Here is a 21,767-nt window from a genome sequence, read left to right as displayed (position 1 = left end):
GTAGTAAGAAAGTACATTTCTGAGTGACCATTGTCTCACCATTGGGAGTCTCCTTGGTTAACAATTGGGGGTGTGTGTTCATGACCTGCTGTCCTTTGAATTTATTTATTAGGGGATCTGCCATTGGGACCTTGTCAGGGTGTTGATTGCAAGCTGGTTGATGCTTGCCTCTGGTAAGCATACATTCTTTATAGTGGTCAACACTTATTGGTGAAGGAAGATTGCATGAATTCATCACATTTTTGTATTTTTTTATTATTATCACTTAAGATATCATTTTCATAAATTTTTATTAATTCTTATTAATTTTTATTCAATTTTTATTAATTTACACAATATTGGTTGAGGGTATTTCACATTTGATTGTCCACATATTAATTAAATTTATTTAATTATCTGAATATTTACCTCCAATTCAAAAACAGGGGTGTCACTGTCAGCGCAACTACCTTCCTTTATTTTACTGTGTTTTTGTGTGTATCATACATAGTAGCTGCTGCTATTCATTGCTTTATAATTAGTTAGTTAGGAGTGCAGCATTTTTACTTTTCCAATTGTATTTTATATGTAGATATATAAATGCTCCCCTAACGTTTACTTTTATATCAGGGAACATTCCTTACATACAATGTCTCTGTTCTACCATAAAAAAAATAGAAGGTACAGCAGCAATTCGGTGGCAAGCACCATAGGGTGTCTTCTTCTACAATGTCTGTTTACCTATTAACCCAGAACCACATAACTCCCCCCCAATCCAACTGGTACTTCTCAGGCACAGGGCACTCAGAATACTCCTACACCTCCCACAAGTCAGTGTTTCGTACCTAAGCAATCATAGACAAAACCCTTTGTCCTTCTACCCTGTGTACTTCACCATTAAGACAACAAGGTGGGCAGGTGGAACGCATTGATGTTGAGGATTTCAGGGTCGTAATCTTTCCAGTAATACTGTAATGATAAGCATAATACATTGCCACCCCATACTGCTTAACAATCAGTGGAATAAGATACCTGGACCAGAGAAACTACCAATCAACTACCAATGAAGCGTTCTCAGAAAATGACCAAGTATGCAATGATAATTTCGACCTATGTAAGGTAAAACATCAAAATAGACTGGTCACCCACCCAACAGAGACAGAAGTAAAAATTGTGGGTTTTTTTCAGCGTACTAGAAGGCCAGAACCCCTGTCAGAAATGTAATGTAGTCAGAGTCCCGTTACAGATTTTCCTGGTGCCTCCACGGCAGCATACCACATGTATACTGCCACAGGTGGGCACCAGGAAATTAAAATTATGGTAAGTATGATACAATTTTCCATTTTCCTGGTGCTTCCATGGCAGCATACATGAGGTATGCTGCCATGGATAGGCATCAGAAACAGAATATTACGGTAGGTATGATACAATTGTCAGTTTACCTTCACTTCCTGTTGGGTCAAACTGTTATTACCATGGCAGGAAGTAATGGAAAATCTCTCTAACACAGCATAGCAGTAAACCCTCTCAGGGGTTCTAATCTTTCACTGCTCTATTGAAACCACAAACTTTTCCCTGGCCTTACACTTGAACTCACTATTTAAACAAAGCCTTATTTTACAAAAACATTGTTAGCAATACACCAGAGTACAGAATTGCCAGTATACAATCGTCTCATCAGTGTAGTTACCACATAGTTTGTTCCGAAGAGCAGCATGACGGTCTTCAAGGAGGGGCTTGATGACGTCATGGCGCTCTTTTGAATGAACTATGTGGTAACTACACTGATGAGACGATTGTATACTGGCGATTCTGTACTCTGGTGTATTGCATGCAAATTATTATAGTGTGGTGCGCTGATCGCACCTTCTACAAGTGAGTGCGCATTTGTTAGCTTGTACTTGTGAATAAGTTAATTTTAAAGGTAAAACACTATGTTTAGCGGTTCTTCTCCTTTTCTGTGTATGGATGTATGGAGACACCCAGAGCTAATGCAGCATATTCAAAAGCATTGAATGATATCCTAAGTTTTGGAGCAAGTTCTAGTCCTCTGAAAGGAACAAAAGCGCACATAGGCCATATGTAAAAGGGTGGTCATTCCCCTCTGTTAAGAGTACATCTGGTGGAGGGATCAGACATCACAGATATGTTTTAGAGCACTGTTTGTGGGAACTTCTAAGGAATCACTTAAAGGGACAGTCACGGAGTTTATGGTCTATACTACTTCTAATATTTTTATATTTTTTTTCATTTTTGTATCAATTTTTTATACACATATATTTTTATCATCCATCTTGAGTGTGGCACTTATGGACTTTTCACTTATGGACTTATTGAATATTTTCTTTTTTGTATAGAGTATACTCATATAGGCATAGGTTTATGGTTTCAGATCATTTTTTCATTCATACTTTTGTGTTAATGGTGAAGCGTGGCATGTTTTTTGTTTGATTTAAAAGTCAGGCTTGATCCACCCGCTGGCTTGTATACAATTTTTGGGCATTTTGACAAGGCACCCCTGAAGAAACCCGAAAGGCACCCTGGTTGAAAATGGCTGGTTTTGAGTATAACTACACTGACATATTGCAATTATCTTATTTTTACTTTGAATTTATTTGGATTCATTTCACATATTAACTTCATTCAATCACACACATTTATTTTGGTGGCGCTGCAATTATTTGTTTATACATACTATCAGGATTTATTTCTCAATCCTTGTTGCTTGGCACGTTTGGTACCATAGCGCTGACGTTGTTTTGTTTTTGGTAGATATAAGATTGTTAGTTTAGTGTTTTGCAATTTAGACGGGGATGCCTTGAGTTTGTTCATGTTTTTAAAGGATGCCTTTACTACAAAAGATTGAAAAACACTGGTCTAGAGGGAGTTACCAGCATGCACATACAGGTGCGTCTCAAAAAATAGAAAGTTAATTTATTTCAGTAATTCAATTCAAAAAGTGAAACTCATATTATATAGATTTACTACACACAGAATGTTATATTTCAAGCATTTCTTTCTTTTAATTTTGATGATTATGGTTTACAGCAAGAGAACACCCAAAATTCAGTATCTCAAAAAATTTGAATATTGTGAAAAAGTTCAATATTGACTCATGGTTTTACACTCTAACCAGCTAATTACCGTATTTATCGGCGTATAACACTCCCTTAAATTTTAGAAGAAAATTTTCAGGGAAAAAATAAAAAAAAATTAAATAAAGAACTTTGAAGCAAAATAAGGCTCAGTGCCCATCAATGCAGCTCCCCCAGTGCCCATCAATGCAGCCTCACCAGTGCCCATCAATGCAGCCTGATCAGTGCCCATCTGCAGCCTCGCCATTGCCCATTAATGCAGCCTGGTCAGTGCCCATCTGCAGCCTCACCATTGCCCATTAATGCAGCCTGATCAGTTCCCATCTGCAGCCTCTCCATTGCCCATTAATGTAGCCTGATCAGTGCCCATATGCAGTCTCACCACTGCAGCCTGATGAGTGCCCATCTGCAGCCTCACCATTGCAGCCTGATCAGTGTCCATCTGCAGACTCGCCATTGCCCATCAATGCAGCCTGATCAGTGCCTATCTGCAGCTTTGCTTTTGCCCATTAATGCAGCCTCACCAGTGCCGGTCTACACAGACCTGGGATCTCCTGTGTACTCGGCGCTCGCAGTCACACACAGTCCGCCCCCTGGTCTGACTCCTATGATAGACAGAACACCAGTCCAATACCGGGACATGTGACGTCTATGCTAGGAGACGGGCCAGGAGGAGGGACTGTGTGTGACTGCGAGCACCGTGTCCACAGGAGATTCCAGGTCTGTGTAATCCGGCAGCACTCATCCCCTCCTTCCCCTCTGAGGTAGCCAGGTATCAGCGTATAACACGCACACATGATTTGCCCCCTATTTTCAGGAGGAAAAAGTGTGTGCTTTATGGCGATAAATAGGGTAACTCAAAACACCTTCACTTTTTTAATTGAATTGCTGAAATAAATTAACTTTTTGATGATATTCAAATTTTTGAGATGCACCTATAAATTAATGGTTCAACATAATCTGAAAGCCCTTGTACACACGGTTGGAAATCCCGACAACCAAATCCGTCGGAGTAATTCCGACGGATTAATTCCAGAAGAGGTCCGGAAGTGATGTTGCATACACACGGTCGGACTAAGTTGTACATAACGTGATGACATTATTTCCTTACAACGGGACTACGTTCAGGCTAGTAGCCAATAGCTTTGGTCTAGGAATTTGATCTGAGCATGCGTCCGTCGGAGTAGGCTACACATGATCGGAGTATGTCCGATCGGAGCATTTTTACCGTCAAGTTGGAAAAGTTGGTCTGTCGGATATTCCGACGGAAACAGTCCGATGGAGACCACACACAGTCGGAATATCCGACAAAACGGTCCGATAGGACACATTCCGTCGGAATCTTCGACCGTGTGTACAAGGGCTAACAGACCACGCACTGCGCATACCAGCACATTACTTCTGTCCAGTCATGCATACAAGCATACCCCACTTTTAAGTACACAATGGGGTTTATTTACTAAAGCTGGAAAGTGCAAAATCAGGCTCCCTTCTGCATAGAAACCAATGAGCTTCCAGGTTTTATTACCAAAGCTTAATTGAAACAAGCTGGGGTTAGAATCTTATTGGTTTCTACGTAGAAGTGAGCCTGATTTTGCACTTTCCAGCTTTAGTAAATAAACCCCATTGTGTACTTAAAAGTGGGGTATGCCTGTACATGATCTGATTGTGTTCAATACTTACATACTGCTGCTTCTTATCTGCCTCCAGCTTAATGAATTCAGCTTTCTCGGACTGCAGCTCTTTCTCATTGAAAAAAAACTCCCGCACTATGAACCTGGAATTGAGTACAGAGATAAAGCAAAATATAATAGAATTTAATCAAATGAATATTAATGGCCTATTAGAAGAGCTAGTGTATAGGGAAGACATGTAAACAAGCACATGACAATGGCGTAGGAAGGAACCCCCTGGTTCTACACTTTATTCTTAAATAGACTTTAATCTTAATCTTACACAATAATACTTAAAGCGGAAGTAAACTAATCGATTTTATAGTTTCAAATACCAGTTAACATTCCCGGCATGCCGGAAATACTAGCCGTCACATTTGCTTGTGCTCTCAACCAAACTGTCAAACCAATGGCTGGTTTCATAACGGATCACATGTGAAGCATCATTGCAGTTGAAGATTAAACAGAGGTCAAGATGTCAGCTTCCTTGGCTGAAAACGATAGGAGGGTTTACTTCCACTTTAAAGCAGAACTAAACTGAGCACCACAAACAAAAGCGCTATTTAGGTATACGAATGATTGGATGGCTGCACACTCAGTACTTGCAGAAACTGGCTTTATTGTAGAACAATTTGTAGAACAAAGCCATTTTCTACAAGTATTGAGCATTGTAGTATAGAGTATTGTTCTGAACAAAGTCCATAAAAACAACTACAACTGATCAGGTAGTGGAGGGAAAAGATAGGTAAACGGGGGTCACAAGAAAATTTGTGCTTCCTCAATACTACATGCGTGGTATTGGGGAAGCACAAATTTTCATGTGAAACGCATCTATCTACCTTTTCCCTCCCCTGCCTGATCAGTTGTGGTTGTTTTTATGGACTTTGTTCTAAAATAAAGCCATTTTCTGCAAGTATTGAGTGTGCAGCCATCCAATCATTTGTATATCTGAGAGTCTGCAGCAGTGGCAGGGCGTGCACCTCAATTGCTGTGCAGTCTGAGCATCATGGCCGGCAAACATCACCTATGAGCAGCGGTTAATTTTTCATATTCAAAGCAAACGTACCCATCCATCTATGGCTCCACTTGAAAAACACTCCCTAGCATTTCTGGCCATGGCCATCTTGAGTAGGGCCGACTAGTCATGTGGCATGTACTTCCTGGAATCCAACCACCCTTAGCTCAGGTAGGCAGGAGGGTGTGCTTAGTTGGGAAAACACCTCCTCCCCTCCTGAAGACTCCTGGGATGTATGACATAATTTGCCTAGGCCCAAAAACTAGGGAGTAACTACAGAAATGTAAAAAAACTATATAAAACAAGTAAATATAATTAACGAGGCACTATAAAGGGAGGGTTACCATGCCGTACAGCCAATCCCATGAGTAAGTCATTATGACAAAACATCGGGACGTGGCTGTACGGAAACCAGTTTTTCACACTTGATGCTACAACGGAAGTGACGCTCAGAGGATCACGATCTTTCGCTGGTGAGATTCAGTTCACCAATGCTGTGTCCGCTGAGACCACATTACATCAGTACTTGCTGCTGCAAGTGTATGCCTCTAGGCTTCATTGATTTGGGCTTATGTGAGTGTAATGTTTGAAGCTGTTTTAATAGAACAAACTTTTTAAAACTATACTGCACAATTGGAGCACTTTGATTTATTATATACGGAGAGTCCATGATATTGGTTGTCACATCTGGATATCGGTGGATATCTAACCCTGTAAGGGTCGATGTGGTTTTGCTGCGCATGAGAGTGCAAGGCATTGTCATTTGGTGAGTTTTTAGCCAAAGGGGAGTGTAAACACTGAGTGCACGCGGTGTGGCGAAAGTTTTGAAGATTCCTCCTCAGGATATATTCAGTTTTCCTTGTTTGAGACAATCTAGTCTGATTTATGGACTATTTTTGCACAAACTTTTTTATTACATGTTTATTTATGTATTAGTGTTGATCACTATCACCTGTCACTGGGTTTATTTATTCATACTTTTTAGCGCTACTATTTACTTTAGTTTACATTGTAAATGCTTATTTATATTTATTTCATTTAAAGTAGTAGCTGTTGCACATTTAGGTTACTTTTGGCGCAGTGGTAGTACTTGAAGAGTGGGTGTACGGATCTTTTTGGACCACTTTTGTTAAATATAATATACTTTCCTATCTATTTACTAATGCTAGCAGCATAAGGATTCAAAACAGTCAATGTTGATTGAGGGAGTTTAGTTCCACTTTAATTGCTGCAATTCACCAATCAGAATCCATCTCACACTCTTTGGACTTCCGTAGATTACATTCTGGTTTGATGAGTACTGCACTTAAAGAGGAACTTCAGTGGGGTCTGCAAAAAGTTAGCGCCTATAAGTACTGTAGCTGCTGACTTTTACAAAACAGGTACCTACCCATAGTGTCCAGCGCTGTTATTACACAACCTGAAATGCTTGTCACTGTCTTCATTCCAGTGCTGCTGTCTTGGATTCGGGAGCTTCCTGTGACTTCTTGTTCAGTCACAGCTGTACTTGAGGTACGTGGGTTGTGGAAGATTGTGCCAAAGCCTCCTGGGGTGAGGGGGTGATGTATCCCAGGAGGCTGTGGGTGGGACGGTGGCAGATCTAACAAATGCCTAGGCAAGGAATAGGGAAGTGGGCACAAGTACCTGTCAGGAGGATCTAGCGCTCCTGCTCCTCATTCCAACATCCTGGTTTTGGCTGTTGCATTCTCCTTGTCTGTCAGTCCACCTGCAAGGTAATTGATGTGGCCAGAATCTAGGTGGAAACCAAGCCTGATTTAAGCCAGCCAAGGCTGCAATCTCATGCTTGTGAAAGCGTGGTTAATACCTGATCAAGCCCCTTGTCTATCTGCCCTGCTAGATTTGATTTCCCTGTGTATTACCTCAAATCAGATATCGAATATTTTCTGAATTCTGCCTGCCTTTTACCTGGACTGTCATTGAACCATGCTGCCTGCCAAGTATCTGTTTGCTTTACTCAGTTTGTCTGCCCTGGCATTGTAGCTAGGCACTATAGCATTGTGTATAAATCCGGGGGGCAACCAAGTACCGATAGGCCTGCTTGCCTTATGGGAAAGGGGGCTGCTATAGGTGAAGAACACAGTAGCCAGCTATATTCTCTGACCACCTGCATTAGGGGTAAGCATGACGGTAACTTATGGTACAGCTACTTACTACCCCAAATAATTTTTTTTTCAAAATGTGTCCAGGAGGATCCAGATAATACGATATATGAAAGAAGAGTAATAGCACATAGGATAAACAAAAGCATGTACAGTGGGAAACTGGCTGTGAAGCCACAAGTGTAAGTGTTCCTGGACAGGTAAGTGTCCTTATATTAAAAGTCAGCAGCTACAGTATTTGTAGCTGATGAGTTTAAATTTTTTAGGGGGAAATGGAAGCTCCTCTTTAAGACACCTCAAAGTGGAACTCTAGGAAACAAACAAAAATGGGGAACAGGCAGGTTTTTTAATGCAGAAGAGACATACTTTGTTCACGGTTATAGCAGTCCTGGGATGAATGAGCACCAGCCCATGCATGGGAGTGACGCCATCTTGGCCAGGCCAATGAAAACGTCTGAAGAAAAAAACTGTCCGAAAATGACAGCAGTTGGGAAGATGCAGCGCTGGAGTGAAGGTAAGTATAGTTCCACTTTCACTTTAATCCAATCACCATACAATTTGTAAATGTCAATAGTCCAACAGCAGAGTCAGAGGTGTGAAAGTTGTGGTACTATCCTGTCCTAGTTACATAACTCCATTGTTTGTGTCATTTTTGCCATCAGTGTCCCATTGGGGAGATTGTCCATCACGTCTTGTCCCATAAAGCTTGATTTACTAAAATTGAAGAGTGCAAAATCTGATGCAGCTGTACATTGTAGCCAATCAGCTTCTAACTCAGCTTGTTCAATTAAAGAGGAATTCCAGGCTCCTTCAGTCAGCAGCTACAAATACTGTACCTGCTGACTTTTAATATTAAGCCACCTACCTGTACAGGAACCCAGCGGAGTCTTCATCAGAGCTGATTTTTCAATCGGCTATCGGGTGCTGCCGCCGCCATCTCGAGCGTGGGGAAACTGGCAGTAAAACCTTTTGGCTTCACAGCCAGTTACCTGCTACGCAGGCGTGAAGCGTACTGTGCTTTGTGAATGGGCTGGCTGTGGGGGAAGTAGGAGGGTACCGAACATCCGGCTCAGTTTGTCACGGTGAACTGAACTAGAAGTAGGAGCGAATACCTGTCGAAACCAGGTCCCCACTCTCCCCCAAAAGGTTCCAAATGTGGCAGTGGAGGGGGGAGGAGGCAGACAAGAGGAGCTTACCCTTTTGGGGTGGAGCTCCACTTTATCTTTGCCAAAAAAAAAACTAGAAGCTGATTGGTTTCTATGTAGCGCTGCTCCCGATTTTGCACTCTCTGGTTTTAGTAAATCAATCACATGGTCACAACAGTAAGTAAGAGAAAATCTCTAATGTGAGGGAGTGTCCCCACTGGAAGATTTCCCTTCTATTTCTGTTCTGGTTACATTTACATATATACAATATCTGCCTAGTGAGCACAAGAAATAAACACATACACAGATCTTACTTGTTTTCTCGAGCTTTTACTTTAAATTCATCAATGACTTTTCTGAAGAGAGTGACAGTAAATAAACCTCCTTCTCCATCCTCTGCAATCATCCTAAAAAGGACAAAAAGCACAGTAACAAATAGATAATAAGTCACACACAGACAACTTGCCACTGACCCAGAATGACACAATTGTGTACCTTGTCTATCAGTATAGTAACTGCATAAGGCCCCATTCACACTCCGATTTGGGATAGCGGGCAGAACCACCATAATTCTGCCTGCAATTCCAAACCGCGTAACAATCACTGCAAAACACGCAACGCATGTTTGGATGTTCTTCATCCTAAATGAAACCCCAAATACGCTGAGATTTTGACACAATTGATAACAGAATTGTATCTTTAAAGATTGTGTAACATTTGTTGCCCAAAAAGTAGCTTCTATGGGGCAAGACGGCTCTCATAGGGAAACATTGATTTTCACCTGTCATGAGGCATGAGCTCCCAATATCGAAGTGTTTGTCGTACAAGTGTGAACCCAGCCTGAACCCGGCCTTAAAGGTGAACTTCAGGCACAAAAATGCTCATAAAAATAAATTCCTTGATAGCAACAAAGAATATAAATTCCCTTTGTGTGCACCAAATTACTTTCGATCATGTGCGGGCCCTATCGAAGCAGGATCTCAAATTTTCCGCCAAAAAAAAATCAAAGTCCGATCGTTTATAGAGAATTCCGATCGGGGGCTTACACTTTTTTTTGTGCTTGTTTTTGGGAAATGCTGAAAGATTATAACCCGCTTTAAAAAAATGCTGCTTAGTATTAGCGGAAACCTGTGCTAAGAGAGACATGGGGGGGGGGGGGGTGCTATTCCTAAAAATGTAAATTGCCTGGATCTTATGGTGATCTAGAGGCCTTGTGGGTTTCTGGGGCACTGTCTGTAAAAAAAATTATGCAGATCAGTTTTGTCTTTACTGTTTGCATGCTTATTTTGCGTCAGGATGTCAGAAATGGCAGGTCACTGCATTTTTTCTCAGCCCGGAAATTATTTTAATATCTAGTTTTTATGAAATATTTTCTTTATATAACTCACAAGTAGTGATATCACTGAGGAAAAAAGATACATATGGAACATATTGTAGTTTAATTATACAACAGTTTCTAGTAAGCAGCATTCTTTTATATTACTTCTGAATACAGCTGAATCCAAGTTTTTATATTTGGTGGCAGCAAAAACAAGAAGCATGCTGAATGGTTTCTACTTACTTGGTTGAACGAGGTACAACCATATCAGACAGTGATTCATAGGTTTTCTGCCATGCACCGTAGCTTGTCCTTTGAATAAAAATTACTGGTTATTATTTTCATCTGAACATAGCCAGAACCATAAATAATTTATTTTGTGCAAGGCAATCAATAAAGTATGGTAAATGCAGAACATCTGTACAGTAGGTAGTCTAATTTTATTTACTAGACATGTGCGATTAGTTTGGTACGAATCAAAAATTTGTACGAATTTCCGGAAATTCGTACATTCGTACAAATCCGAAATACAGATTTTTTTGCATACGAATTCTGTATGAAATACGAAATTTCGTTTACGAATTTCAAATCCAAATTTATAACGAAAATTCGTAATTGTTACCAAAAGTTAAGGAACCTAAAAGTTAAAACCCCAGGAAGTCAGCACAGCACAGCGATGGTGGGAACCCCTCATAATGCCCCTCATAATGATAAATTCATCATAACGAAAATTGTTACGAAAAGCTACTTAAACTTAAAAGTTAAAACCTCAGGGAGTCAGCACAGCACAGGGATGGTGAGGACCCCTCATAATGATAAATTCATCATAACGAACATTCATTATTTTTACAAAAAGTTAACAAAACTAAAGGTTAAAAGCCCAGGAAGTCAGCACAGCACAGGGGTGGTGGGAGCCCCTCATAATGATAAATTCATCATAACGAACTTTCATTATTTTAATGAAAAGTTTCCGAATCTAATGAAAATTCATATTTCGTACGAAACCTAATTGAATTTCGGACACGAATTACGAAATACAAATTTTTTTAAACATGAAATGGAATGGAACGGAACAAAACAAATTTTTTGATGGCACCCATGTCTACTATTTACTCAATAAATATTTGTATAGTGTGCTTCTTAATACAGAATAAATATTATATATTTAGAATGTAAACCTCTAGCTTGTTCAACCAATAAAAAAAAAAAAAACTATACCAACAATTGATCTGGAGGAAGGCAAAAAAAAACTATATAGCATGATCCAATTTGCTTCAACAGTGGAAAAATTATAAGTTATAAATGTTATTATCCAGGTATATTTTGTGGATTTAGTAATGCATTCAATCAACTGAGCAGGCTAGAACAAGTTCTTGAGGGAGTCTATTCTACATTTTCACAGCTCTTACTGTGAAGAAGCCTTTCTGTATGTGGAGGCTAAATCACACTTCCTCTTGGATTAAAGAGGCCCCCTTGTCCTTTGTAATGACCTCTTCACCAAGTTCATTTTATGGACTACATATGTATTTATACATGTTGATCATATCCCCCCTTAATCTCCTCTTTTAACCACTTGCCAACCAGGGCACGACGATGTACGTCGACAGAATGGCACGGGCAGGCAAATGGGCGTACATGTACGTCCCTTTAAATTTGCCGCCCTGCCATCGGGAGCGCGCCGCCGGAGGCGCGCTCCCGCGCTGGTCGGGACCCCCGTGAGTCCGGTCGCATCCCCGCCATCGTCTCACGTAGCGGCCGAATGGAGAAGTGCCGTTGTAAACAACATTTCTCCATTCTGCCTAGCAACTAGTGACGCTGATCTCTGCTCCATGTGATTGGAGCAGAGATCAGTGTTCACTAAATGAAAGCCCAACCCCCCCACAGTTAGTAACACACCCCTAGGAACACTTAACCCCTACACTGCCACCCACTGGTTAACCCCTTCACTGCCAGTGTCATTTACACAGGAATCACTGCATTTATATAGCAGTAATTACTGTATAAATGACAATGGTCCCAAAAATGTGTCAAAAATGTCCGATGGGTCCCCCACAATGTCGCAGTCACAATAAAAATCGCTGATCGCCGCCATTACTAGTAAAAAAAAAAATAATAAAAAATTATTAATAAAAATGCTATAAAACTATCCCTATTTTGTAAACGCTATAACTTTTGCGCAAACCAATCAATAATCGCTTATTGCGATTTTTTTTACCAAAAATATGTAGAAGAATACGTATTGGCCTAAACTGAGGGAAAAAATTGTTTTTTTATATATTTTTGGGGGATATTTATTATAACAAAAAGTAAAAAATAATGCGTTTTTTTCAAAATTGTCGCTCTATTTTTGTTTATAGCGCAAAAAATAAAAACCGCAGGGGTGATCAAATACCACCAAAAGAAAGCTCTATTTGTGGGAAAAAAAAGGCATTAATTTTGTTTGGGAGCCATGTCGCACGACCGCGCAATTGTCAGTTAAAGCGACGCAGTACCGAATCGCAAAAAGTGGTCTGGTCTTTGACCAGCAAATTGGTCCGGTCTGTAAGTGGTTAAAGCGGAGGTCCACCCTAAAATGGACCTCCGCTCATCGGAATCCCCCCCCCCTCCGGCGCCACAATTGGCACCTTTCAGGGGGGAGGGGGGTGCAGTTACCTGGATAATCCAGGTAACTGCACCCACTTCCGGGATAGCTGTCTGCGGAAAGGGGCGTAGATTACGCCCCTTTCCGCAACTGCCCGCCCCTTTGCGCAAGTGCCCCGCTGCCTGCTGGGAAACACACAGTTCCCAGAGGCAGCGGGGACCGTCCGGATTGCGCCGCGCGGCTCGCGCATGCGCAGTAGGGAACCGGGAAATGAAGCCGAAAGGCTCCATTTCCTGATTCCCATACCCAAGATGGCGGCGGCAGGACCCGACAGACGACCTAGCGATCGGCTTCGGGTGCCGACATCGCGGGCGCGCTGGACAGGTAAGTGTCACTATTTTAAAAGTCAGCAGCTGCAGTAAAAAAAAAAACCCGGAGTCCCGGTGGACTCCCGCTTTAAAGAAAGAGCAAATTTAGTTCTTCTAATCTTTCCTCATAGCTGAGTTCCTTCATGCCTCTTATCAGTTTGGTTGCCCTTCTCTGCACTTTCTTCAGTTCCCCGATATCCCTTTTGTGGACTGGTGCCCAAAACTGAACTGCATATTCCAGATGAGGTCTTACTAATGATTTGTACAGGGGTGAAATTATATCTCTCTCTCTCTCTGGAGACTATAACTCTTCCAATATAAGAAGGTATTTTGCTCGCTTTAGAAACTTCAGCTTGGCATTGCATGTCATTATTAAGTCTATGATCCACCAGAACACCCAGATCCTTCTCCACCATCGACTCCCCCTACTGGTTTACTTCTAAAAAGTACAGTATGATGCATGCATGTTTTTAGCCCCCAAATGTAGACTGATGATATCATCTCAGGCTAGGCAATGTCATTGGACTGGAAGTCAAGGGCTGTTTTTTTGTTTTGTTTTTACTGACATGTGATAGAAGTTTTTTTGGCAATGGATACTGTTACTGTATAGTGTGACATGTCAGGAAAGTGTGTTGACTTGTACAGTTACTGAAAGGTCCACTTTAAGGCACACATAACTTACTTTGGGACAACTACTAGAAGAGTAATGAGGTATTCTGAGTCCAACACAAAGTCATCTTTATTTACAATATCAGCTAGAGTTCGGGTTAGAAGATTGCCCCTGTGCATAGAGAGAAAAATTGTATTAATAAACAATAAATCTATACCAAAGAACAATGTCATAGTTGTATGCTTAAAGGCAACTTTTATTTAGGATCTGCATTGATAGGCAGTAGTTTGTCTTTAAATATTGTTAATAAGACAGATGGCATGACCAGAATGGATTGAAGCATGCCCTGAGTGCTGTATTTGGATGAAGCTTGCAAAATTTTGATAAACATGAACATCACACTGAGGGGAAAAAAACTAAAACAGACTTTTCCCCTTAGGGTCCCCTCACACGGGTGATCCAATCAGATCTGCCTGTCAGTTTTTTAGGTGGACCTGATCGGAAAGGTCCATGCATTCCTATGGATTGGGGTGTGTAAATGGACTGGTGTCCATGCCTACCTCCGGGTCCGATAAAAAAAGAAAATAGAGGAGGACTGTGTCCTCTTTCATTTGGGAAAGCCAAATCGGAGGCAGCTGGGTGTAAAGGGACAGCAGAGTCTGTTTACTCCCGGCCACCAATAGAGCAAAGCGGGGTCTGTCTGTGTCCGCTCTGCATAAACTGAGTGGACACGGACCTGTCATCCCCAAAAAAACACTACAGCGCTGGCACCATGCCCATCCTATAGTGATAAAATGTTATATACCAGGTTATAAAAGAGGTATTGAAAGATACTTATTCCCGGAGGTATAGGAATAAAAATGTCCACTAGTAGAAAATGGCTGACACTGTGGTGCTGGCACGGCTGCTTTCATTTGTGGGCTGCAAATCCACAATCTGTAAAATCGGAGGGGAAGGGAAGAAAGCACCAAATTTGAGCTTTCTTCCCTTCCCTTCCTATGGACCTGTCATCTGCCCGCTCTGCTCTGATCAGCAGCGGATCAGCGGATAGATCCCCTGCTGATTGGCATGGAAGGCACCTGTGTGAAAGGGCCCTTAGGTTGCATTCACACTTCAGTGTGAGCAGGGGTGGGCTTGGGAATGTTTGGATCCTAGTCAAAACTCACATAATCCATCCTGCCAGGAAGCTGTTATTGTACAAAGCCATCATAAGCAGCCCAGGCATTCCCCGACCTGCAGCTGTATGTACACAAAGGACATGTATATGTGCGACTGTGAGGCAGGAAATTACTTGGCTGCTTATGATTGGCTTGGTGCAGTGGCAGCTTCCTGGCAGGATGACTTAGGTGAGTTCAGACTAGGATAACCTAAGCTCATCCATAAACATGAGCTTTAACCGGTGAGTGCTTGGAGCATTTTCTGTGAGTGTTTGGGCATTTTTTTTAGCCTTTTTGTTTTAGTCAATGGAAAGCTATTTACTATGAGAAGGTGACGGTTGTTTAGGTTTGGAAAAATGCTAATTTCTGGTGTTTTCAGGCATTTTTCAGGTGCTCCCATTGAATTTCATAGGGCCCAAAAATGTCCCATTCTGTATCCCGTCCTTTAATTATCCTTTAATTTGTCTTCTGTTATATATGAGAACTAATTCATCTAAGAAGTACAAAGTGACTCACATAAACAGCTATACATACACGGTTTTTCTCTCCAGGCTCTGCAGGTTGCCTTTTATATTGTTGTAGGTCTGGGCTCTTGATTTTAGGTCTGTGTCAATCTGTGTCATTTGCTGCAATAAAACAAAATGCAAGATACTTGTAGACATAAGAATGTGGACATGATGTGACGGCGATGCACTGGGTTTAAGTCAGGGATGTGCGGTGAGGCCAGTGACTAGTAAGGCACTGGCTAGTATCAGAGTCAGATACACACAGGTTACATACGCCGCGATCATTAGAGCGAGAGCAATAATTCTAGCACTAGACCTTCTCTAAACATGTAACCTGTAAAAAAATGTAAAGCATTTAGGAGATTTATAAGTACTGAAGTTTGGTGCCATTCCACAAATGTGTGCAATTTTAAAGTGTGACATGTTAGGTATCTATTTATTCTGCGTAACATGATCTTTCACATTATGAAAAACAATCGGGCTAACGTTAGTGTGCTTTTTTTTGTTTTATTTCAACAATCAAAAATTGCTGCGCAAATACTGTGTGACATAAAAAGTTGCAACGACCACCATTTTATTCCCCAGGGTGTCTGCTAAAACAATATATATAATGTTTGGGGGTTCTAAGTAATTTTCTAGAAAAAATGTGTTGATTTTTACATGTAGGAGAGAAGTGTCAGAATTGGCCTGGGTGGTAATGGGCTTAATTACCATACGTAAGTAACATACAAAAAATTATTATATATTGTTTTTAAGGTAATTTACTATGGACGGATCGGTAAGTGAGTAAAATGTTCCCTAAAAACCTTGTGTAAACATGCATATAGGCATAGGGTGCAAACATTCACATGCGTAAAACAGTTACTGCACTCAAATGTAACATTTTCTATTTATATGAAGTGTAAGCTTCTGCGCACACTAGCTGCAGCTTTCATTGCTATGTCTGATTACTCAACAATCCTGATTAGGAAAAGCTCCATCATGTCGGACCTTGCCTGTTCTCTTCCACCTCCTACATTCCTAGTGGTCCACCACTATGATGGGCCTAATCATTGACTGAAAGTAATGGGTGCGAGGGTAGGGGGCTTATACTGGTCTATACTGGTCTAGGTAACAGGTCCACTTAAGAAAAACTTCAGATTAAATCTGTGCTTTGCCTGCTCATGCCAAAGCAACTGTATAAGAGCATATTTGAAATCTGCACTAAAGAACTTCTGCGTCTGCTGCAGGTTTTCCAAAAGGCTACAGGACAGCTGCGTGACAACAGTGTCACCTAAGCTGAATGTCCTAAGCTGCAGTTACCTAAGCTGTTTATCTACAGTAAGTACATTTTTCTATGTACAGCTAATGGTATTTGCAAAAAAATATTAGTTGCAGGTAAAAAGTCTGCTTTAACCATACTGTACTTACCTTCCATGCACTCTCCCAGATAGCAAGGATAACTTGCCACAAATGTGTAGCTGTGTTGACTTAACTTGCTGCATATTTTCACTGTCAAGTTGAAGAGCAGAGCACGTTCTAGTTTACACTTTTCCAATTTGTAGCAAATTTGCATGGCAAATCTCTAGCAAGAGCAAAGTTGCAGTGGTGAGTCTACAGCAAGAGCTCTGCAAGTCTACAGCACGAAAATTCAGCCACAGTGACCCCCTGTGGTGGGATGACTATTGCACAATATAACTGAACCGTAACTTGCAGCAGACTTGCAGAATGTTTGCAAAGAAAGTTGATCTGGAGTCATGCAAAGAGGACCTTCTGCGATTGAGCAACAAACTTTTAAAGCCTGTCAAGTCTAGCAATAGCTTAGCAAGTCATTTTCAAACTTGCAGCACAATTGCTTGCTATTTGGCCTCCCACCATGATCCACTGCCAAACCACAAAAATGAAAAATGTCAACTATTTCCAGGAATGGGGGAACACATTGTCAGTCCCTTCCCACAATGCAGAGATCCCCAGGCTAGGGAGTAGGGGTAGGATAAATAGTGGCCAAAGTACAGGTTCATTTTGAAGACATTCTAATGTAGCCTTTCAATCGATATATATCACATGTAATTGAGCTATCAAAGACAGCTTTTCCTTTGGAAAAAATAGCGATGATGATGATAAATGTTTCCTTTACCTTGCTCAGAGAATCTGTTAGATTTTTCAGCGGCTGTTTTATAGGGTATTTAGCCATGTCCCACTCAAAACGGGCTAAGTAGCTCACGAGATCCACTTAAAAAGAAAATAATACATACAAGTCAAGAGTAGTGCAAAATACAAAGTATACCTGGTGTCTGACATGACCAGCAGGAGGCAGCATTCACAGCACTTATTCAGATCTTTGAGAGGGGACAGGAAAGAGAAGCATACCCAAAAGCAAGTGTAAAGAACAAAGGAGCAAGTAATAAATGCCATCCATTTAGATTTTTCCTTTCCTTTACAGTAAATGTTTTTCTAATTGGGCTCACCTCTTACCTCTTGAAAGTGCATGTAGAATCAAAACTTTTCTTTTAGTTTTGGATAGAGTAGGAAAGAGTGAAAGTATAAATAAAGACAAAACTGTTTTTTGGGTTTTGGACAGAGTGTAGAGGGATTACAACCCCTGTCAGTTTTTATTATTGTCTGTGCCCCTGATATGGAGATTCACACTCACTATTTGTCCTGTTTACCATTGTCATTGAAAGTAAAAGAAAAACCCCACATTTTGGGTTGTCCCCGGAAAAGTAAAAGAGGGGACATTTTCCAATGGGGTCACTAGTTGTGGTGACCTAGGGGCCCCCCAAGGAATTCCCTTAATTTGCAGGGATTTCCTCTCACTTCCTGTTTGGCTATTGGGCAGGAAGTTAAGGGAAATCTCCAGAATGGGACACAGATGGTGAAAAAAAAAACCTGACAGGGCATAAACCTTCCCTTACTCTATCCAGAATGAAGTTTGCCTATAGTTCTACTTTAAAGCCCCTGTCTGATTACTTGTTGCCATCCATTTATCATTGAGGAAAGTTCCTTTAAATCCCTAAGTGTTTCGGTGTGATAAATACTTTTTTGACTATAGAGGAAAGAAATACATTGAAATACTTTTAGGTTAGGTTCACACTAGCCTGCACAGTAAAACAAAATGCTTTACTGTGCAGACGATAGGGCTAGAAAGGATTTCAGATAGTTAAATGGATTTTTCCTGTTCACACTCTTTTTACTTTTCAGAATACTGGATGCTACACATGTCAACTCAGCAGGTCCAGCTAGCAAGCAATGACTGTATGACAGCTGATGATCGGGACTGTCCTGCCTGCTCATTCTAACAGATGGCAAGTTTGTGTTCACAAAATACCAGCAAAAAAGTGGGCAAGTAAGTTGCGTCAGCTATAAGTATTTTAAAATTTCATTTTAGAGGGCCCAAACCCCCAAAATGTTGTACTTTCATACCTTCTATGGATAAATATCCTCCTGTGCCTAGCCAAGGTCACATGAGCTACAGTATGGCTCCCTGCCTGCGTTTGGCAAGAATCCTGCAATATTTTGTTAACATGTGATTTATAAATGCCTGCTATAAATAATAATGATATGCCCTTAGAAGTAGCAAGTGTAATCACATGTAGTTACAGTGCATCCGGAAAGTATTCACATCGCTTCACTTTTTCCACATTTTGCTATGTTACAGCCTTATTCAAAATTGGATTAAATTCATTATTTTCCTCGAAATTCTACAAACAACACCCCATAATGACATTGTGAAAGAAGTTTGTTTGAAATATTTGCAAATTTATAAAAAGAAAAAAAACAAAACAAATGTACATAAGTATTCACAGCCTTTGCCATGACACTTAAAATTGAGCTCAGGTGCATCCTCTTTCCACTGATCATCCTTGAGATGTTTCTACAACTTGATTGAAGTCCACTTGTGGTGAATTCAGTTGATTGGAAATGATTTGTAAAAAGGCACACACCTGTCTATATAAGGTCCCAAAGTTAACAGTGCATGTCAGAGCACAAATCAAGCAATGAAGTCCAAGGAATTTCTGCAGCATTTAAGGTTCCAATGAGCACAGTGGCCTCCATCATCTGCAAATGGAAGCAGTTTGGAACCACCGGACTCTTGCTAGAGCGGGACACCTGGCCAAACTAAGAAGGGCCTTAGGGAGGTGACCAAGAACCCGATGGTCACTCTGACAGAGCTCCAGCGTTTCTCTGTGGAGAGAAGAGAACCTTCTAGAAGAACAACCATCTCTGCAGCACTCCACCAATCAGGCCTGCATGGTAGAGTGGCAAGCTGGAAGCCACTTCTCAGTAAAAGTAACATGACAGGCCACCTGGAGTTTGCTGAAAGGAACCTGAAGGACTCTCAGACTATGAGAAAGAAAATTCTCTGGTCTGATGAAACAAAGATTGCACTATCCCTACAGTGAAGCATGGTGGTGGCAGCATCATGCTGTGAGGATGTTTTTCAGCGGAAGGAGCTGGGAGACTAGTCAGGATTGAGGATAAGATGAATGCAGCAATGTACAGAGACATCCTTGATTAACCACTTAACAACCGCCCATTGCCGATTAACGGCTTCAGGGCGGTTGTTTAACTCTGAGAGGCCGTTAATTAACGGCCTCCCAGAATTCTGCTCTCGCGCGCCCCCTGGGGCGCGCACACGAGATCATCCGTGACCGCCGGGTCCAGTGGACCCGGCGCATCACAGATCACGGTAAACGGCCGCTCATCGCGGCCGTTTACCACGTGATCACTCCGTCAAATGACGGAGTGATCACTTGTAAACAAGCCGGCGTCATGTTATGACGCCGGTTCCTCCCTCCCCCTCTCTGTACCGATCGGTACAGCAGAGGGGAAAGAGATCGGTGTTAGCAGCGATGTGGGCTGCATCTGCAGTGCCCACATCGTTGCTCACCGAATTTAACCCCTCAATTCCCTGCCAATACTCTGCAATACCCTGCAATACTCTGCAGTACCCTGCCATTACTCTGCAGTACCCCCCATTACTCTGCAATACCCTGCCATTACTCTGCAGTACCCCCCATTACTCTGCAGTACCCTGCCATTACTCTGCAGTACCCCCGATTACTCTGTAGTACCCTGCCATTACTCTGAAGTACCCTGCCATTACTCTGCAGTACCCCCCAATACTCTGCAGTACCCCCCCAATACTCTGCAGTACCCGCTATTACTCTGCAGTACCCGCCATTACTCTGCAGTACCCCGCCATTACTCTGAAGTACCCTGCCATTACTCTGCAGTACCCCCCAATACTCTGCAGTACCCTGCCATTACTCTGCAGTACCCCCCAATACTCTGCAGTACCCTGCCATTACTCTGCAGTACCCCCAATACTCTGTAGTACCCTGCCATTACTCTGCAGTACCCCCCAATACTCTGCAGTACCCTGCCATTACTCTGCAATACCCCCCAATACTCTGCAATACCCGCCAATACCCCACCAATACCCCACCAATACTCTGCAATACCCTGCCATAAATTGCCATACCCAGCCATACTCGGAGATACCCAGCCATACTCGGTGATACCCTGCAATACCCAGCCATAGACGCCCCCCACCCCTCACCGCCCTCCAGGGCTTCTACCAACTCGCCAGTACAATCAAAGCCAGAATCTTTTTTTTTTTTATTTCTTTTTTTTTTTAATTTCAGGCTTCCCAGCCTAGAGGTGAGATGTGGGGTCATATTGACCCCCAGATTTCACTGTAAAGAGGACCTGTCACCCCATATTCCTATTGTATTACATTCCTTGTAATAGGAATAAAAGTGATCAAAAATTTATTTTTGGGGAAAAAAATGCCAAACTAAAATAAATAAAGTAAAATGAACAATAAAAAAAAAAAAAAATTAAAGCGCCCCTGTCCCCATGTGATCGCATGCAGAAGCGAACGCATACGTAAGCCCCGCCCACATATGAAAACGGTGTTCAAACCACACATGTGAGGTATCGCCGCGAACGTTAGAGCGAGAGCAATAATTCTAGCCCTAGACCTCCTCTGCAACTCAAAACATGTAACCAGTAAAAAAAAATTAAAGCGTCGCCTATGGGGATTTTTTAAGTAGCGACCTTTGGCGCCATTCCACGGGCATGTGCAATTTTGAAGAGTGACATGTTCGATATCTATTTACTCAGCATAACTTCATCTTTCACTTTATGCAAAAATTGGGCTAACTTTACTGTTTTTTTAAGCACAAAACTGTTTTTTCCCCAAAAAAAAACGTGTT

General features: G+C 41.6%; 1 protein-coding gene across 1 annotated transcript in view; it reads right to left on the bottom strand.

Annotated features, from left to right (window-relative positions):
- The window catches only part of ATP6V1C2 (ATPase H+ transporting V1 subunit C2), a 68,145-nt gene that overhangs the window by 10,282 nt on the left and 36,096 nt on the right, over positions 1–21,767 (bottom strand). The window contains exons 5-10 of the mRNA XM_077488784.1: positions 17,684–17,778; positions 15,596–15,687; positions 13,977–14,075; positions 10,589–10,657; positions 9,342–9,434; positions 4,758–4,851 (exon numbers count right to left, since the gene is read on the bottom strand). Of these exons, the coding sequence (XP_077344910.1) occupies positions 4,758–4,851; positions 9,342–9,434; positions 10,589–10,657; positions 13,977–14,075; positions 15,596–15,687; positions 17,684–17,778 (542 nt within the window). The remainder of the gene's footprint in view (positions 1–4,757; positions 4,852–9,341; positions 9,435–10,588; positions 10,658–13,976; positions 14,076–15,595; positions 15,688–17,683; positions 17,779–21,767) is intronic.

Source organism: Lithobates pipiens, unplaced genomic scaffold, assembly GCF_037356315.1.
Source record: "Lithobates pipiens isolate NorthernLeopardFrog02 unplaced genomic scaffold, aLitPip1_a1.2 Scaffold_18, whole genome shotgun sequence".
Lineage (NCBI taxonomy): Eukaryota > Metazoa > Chordata > Amphibia > Anura > Ranidae > Lithobates > Lithobates pipiens.
This window is presented reverse-complemented; position numbering and strand designations above follow the sequence as displayed.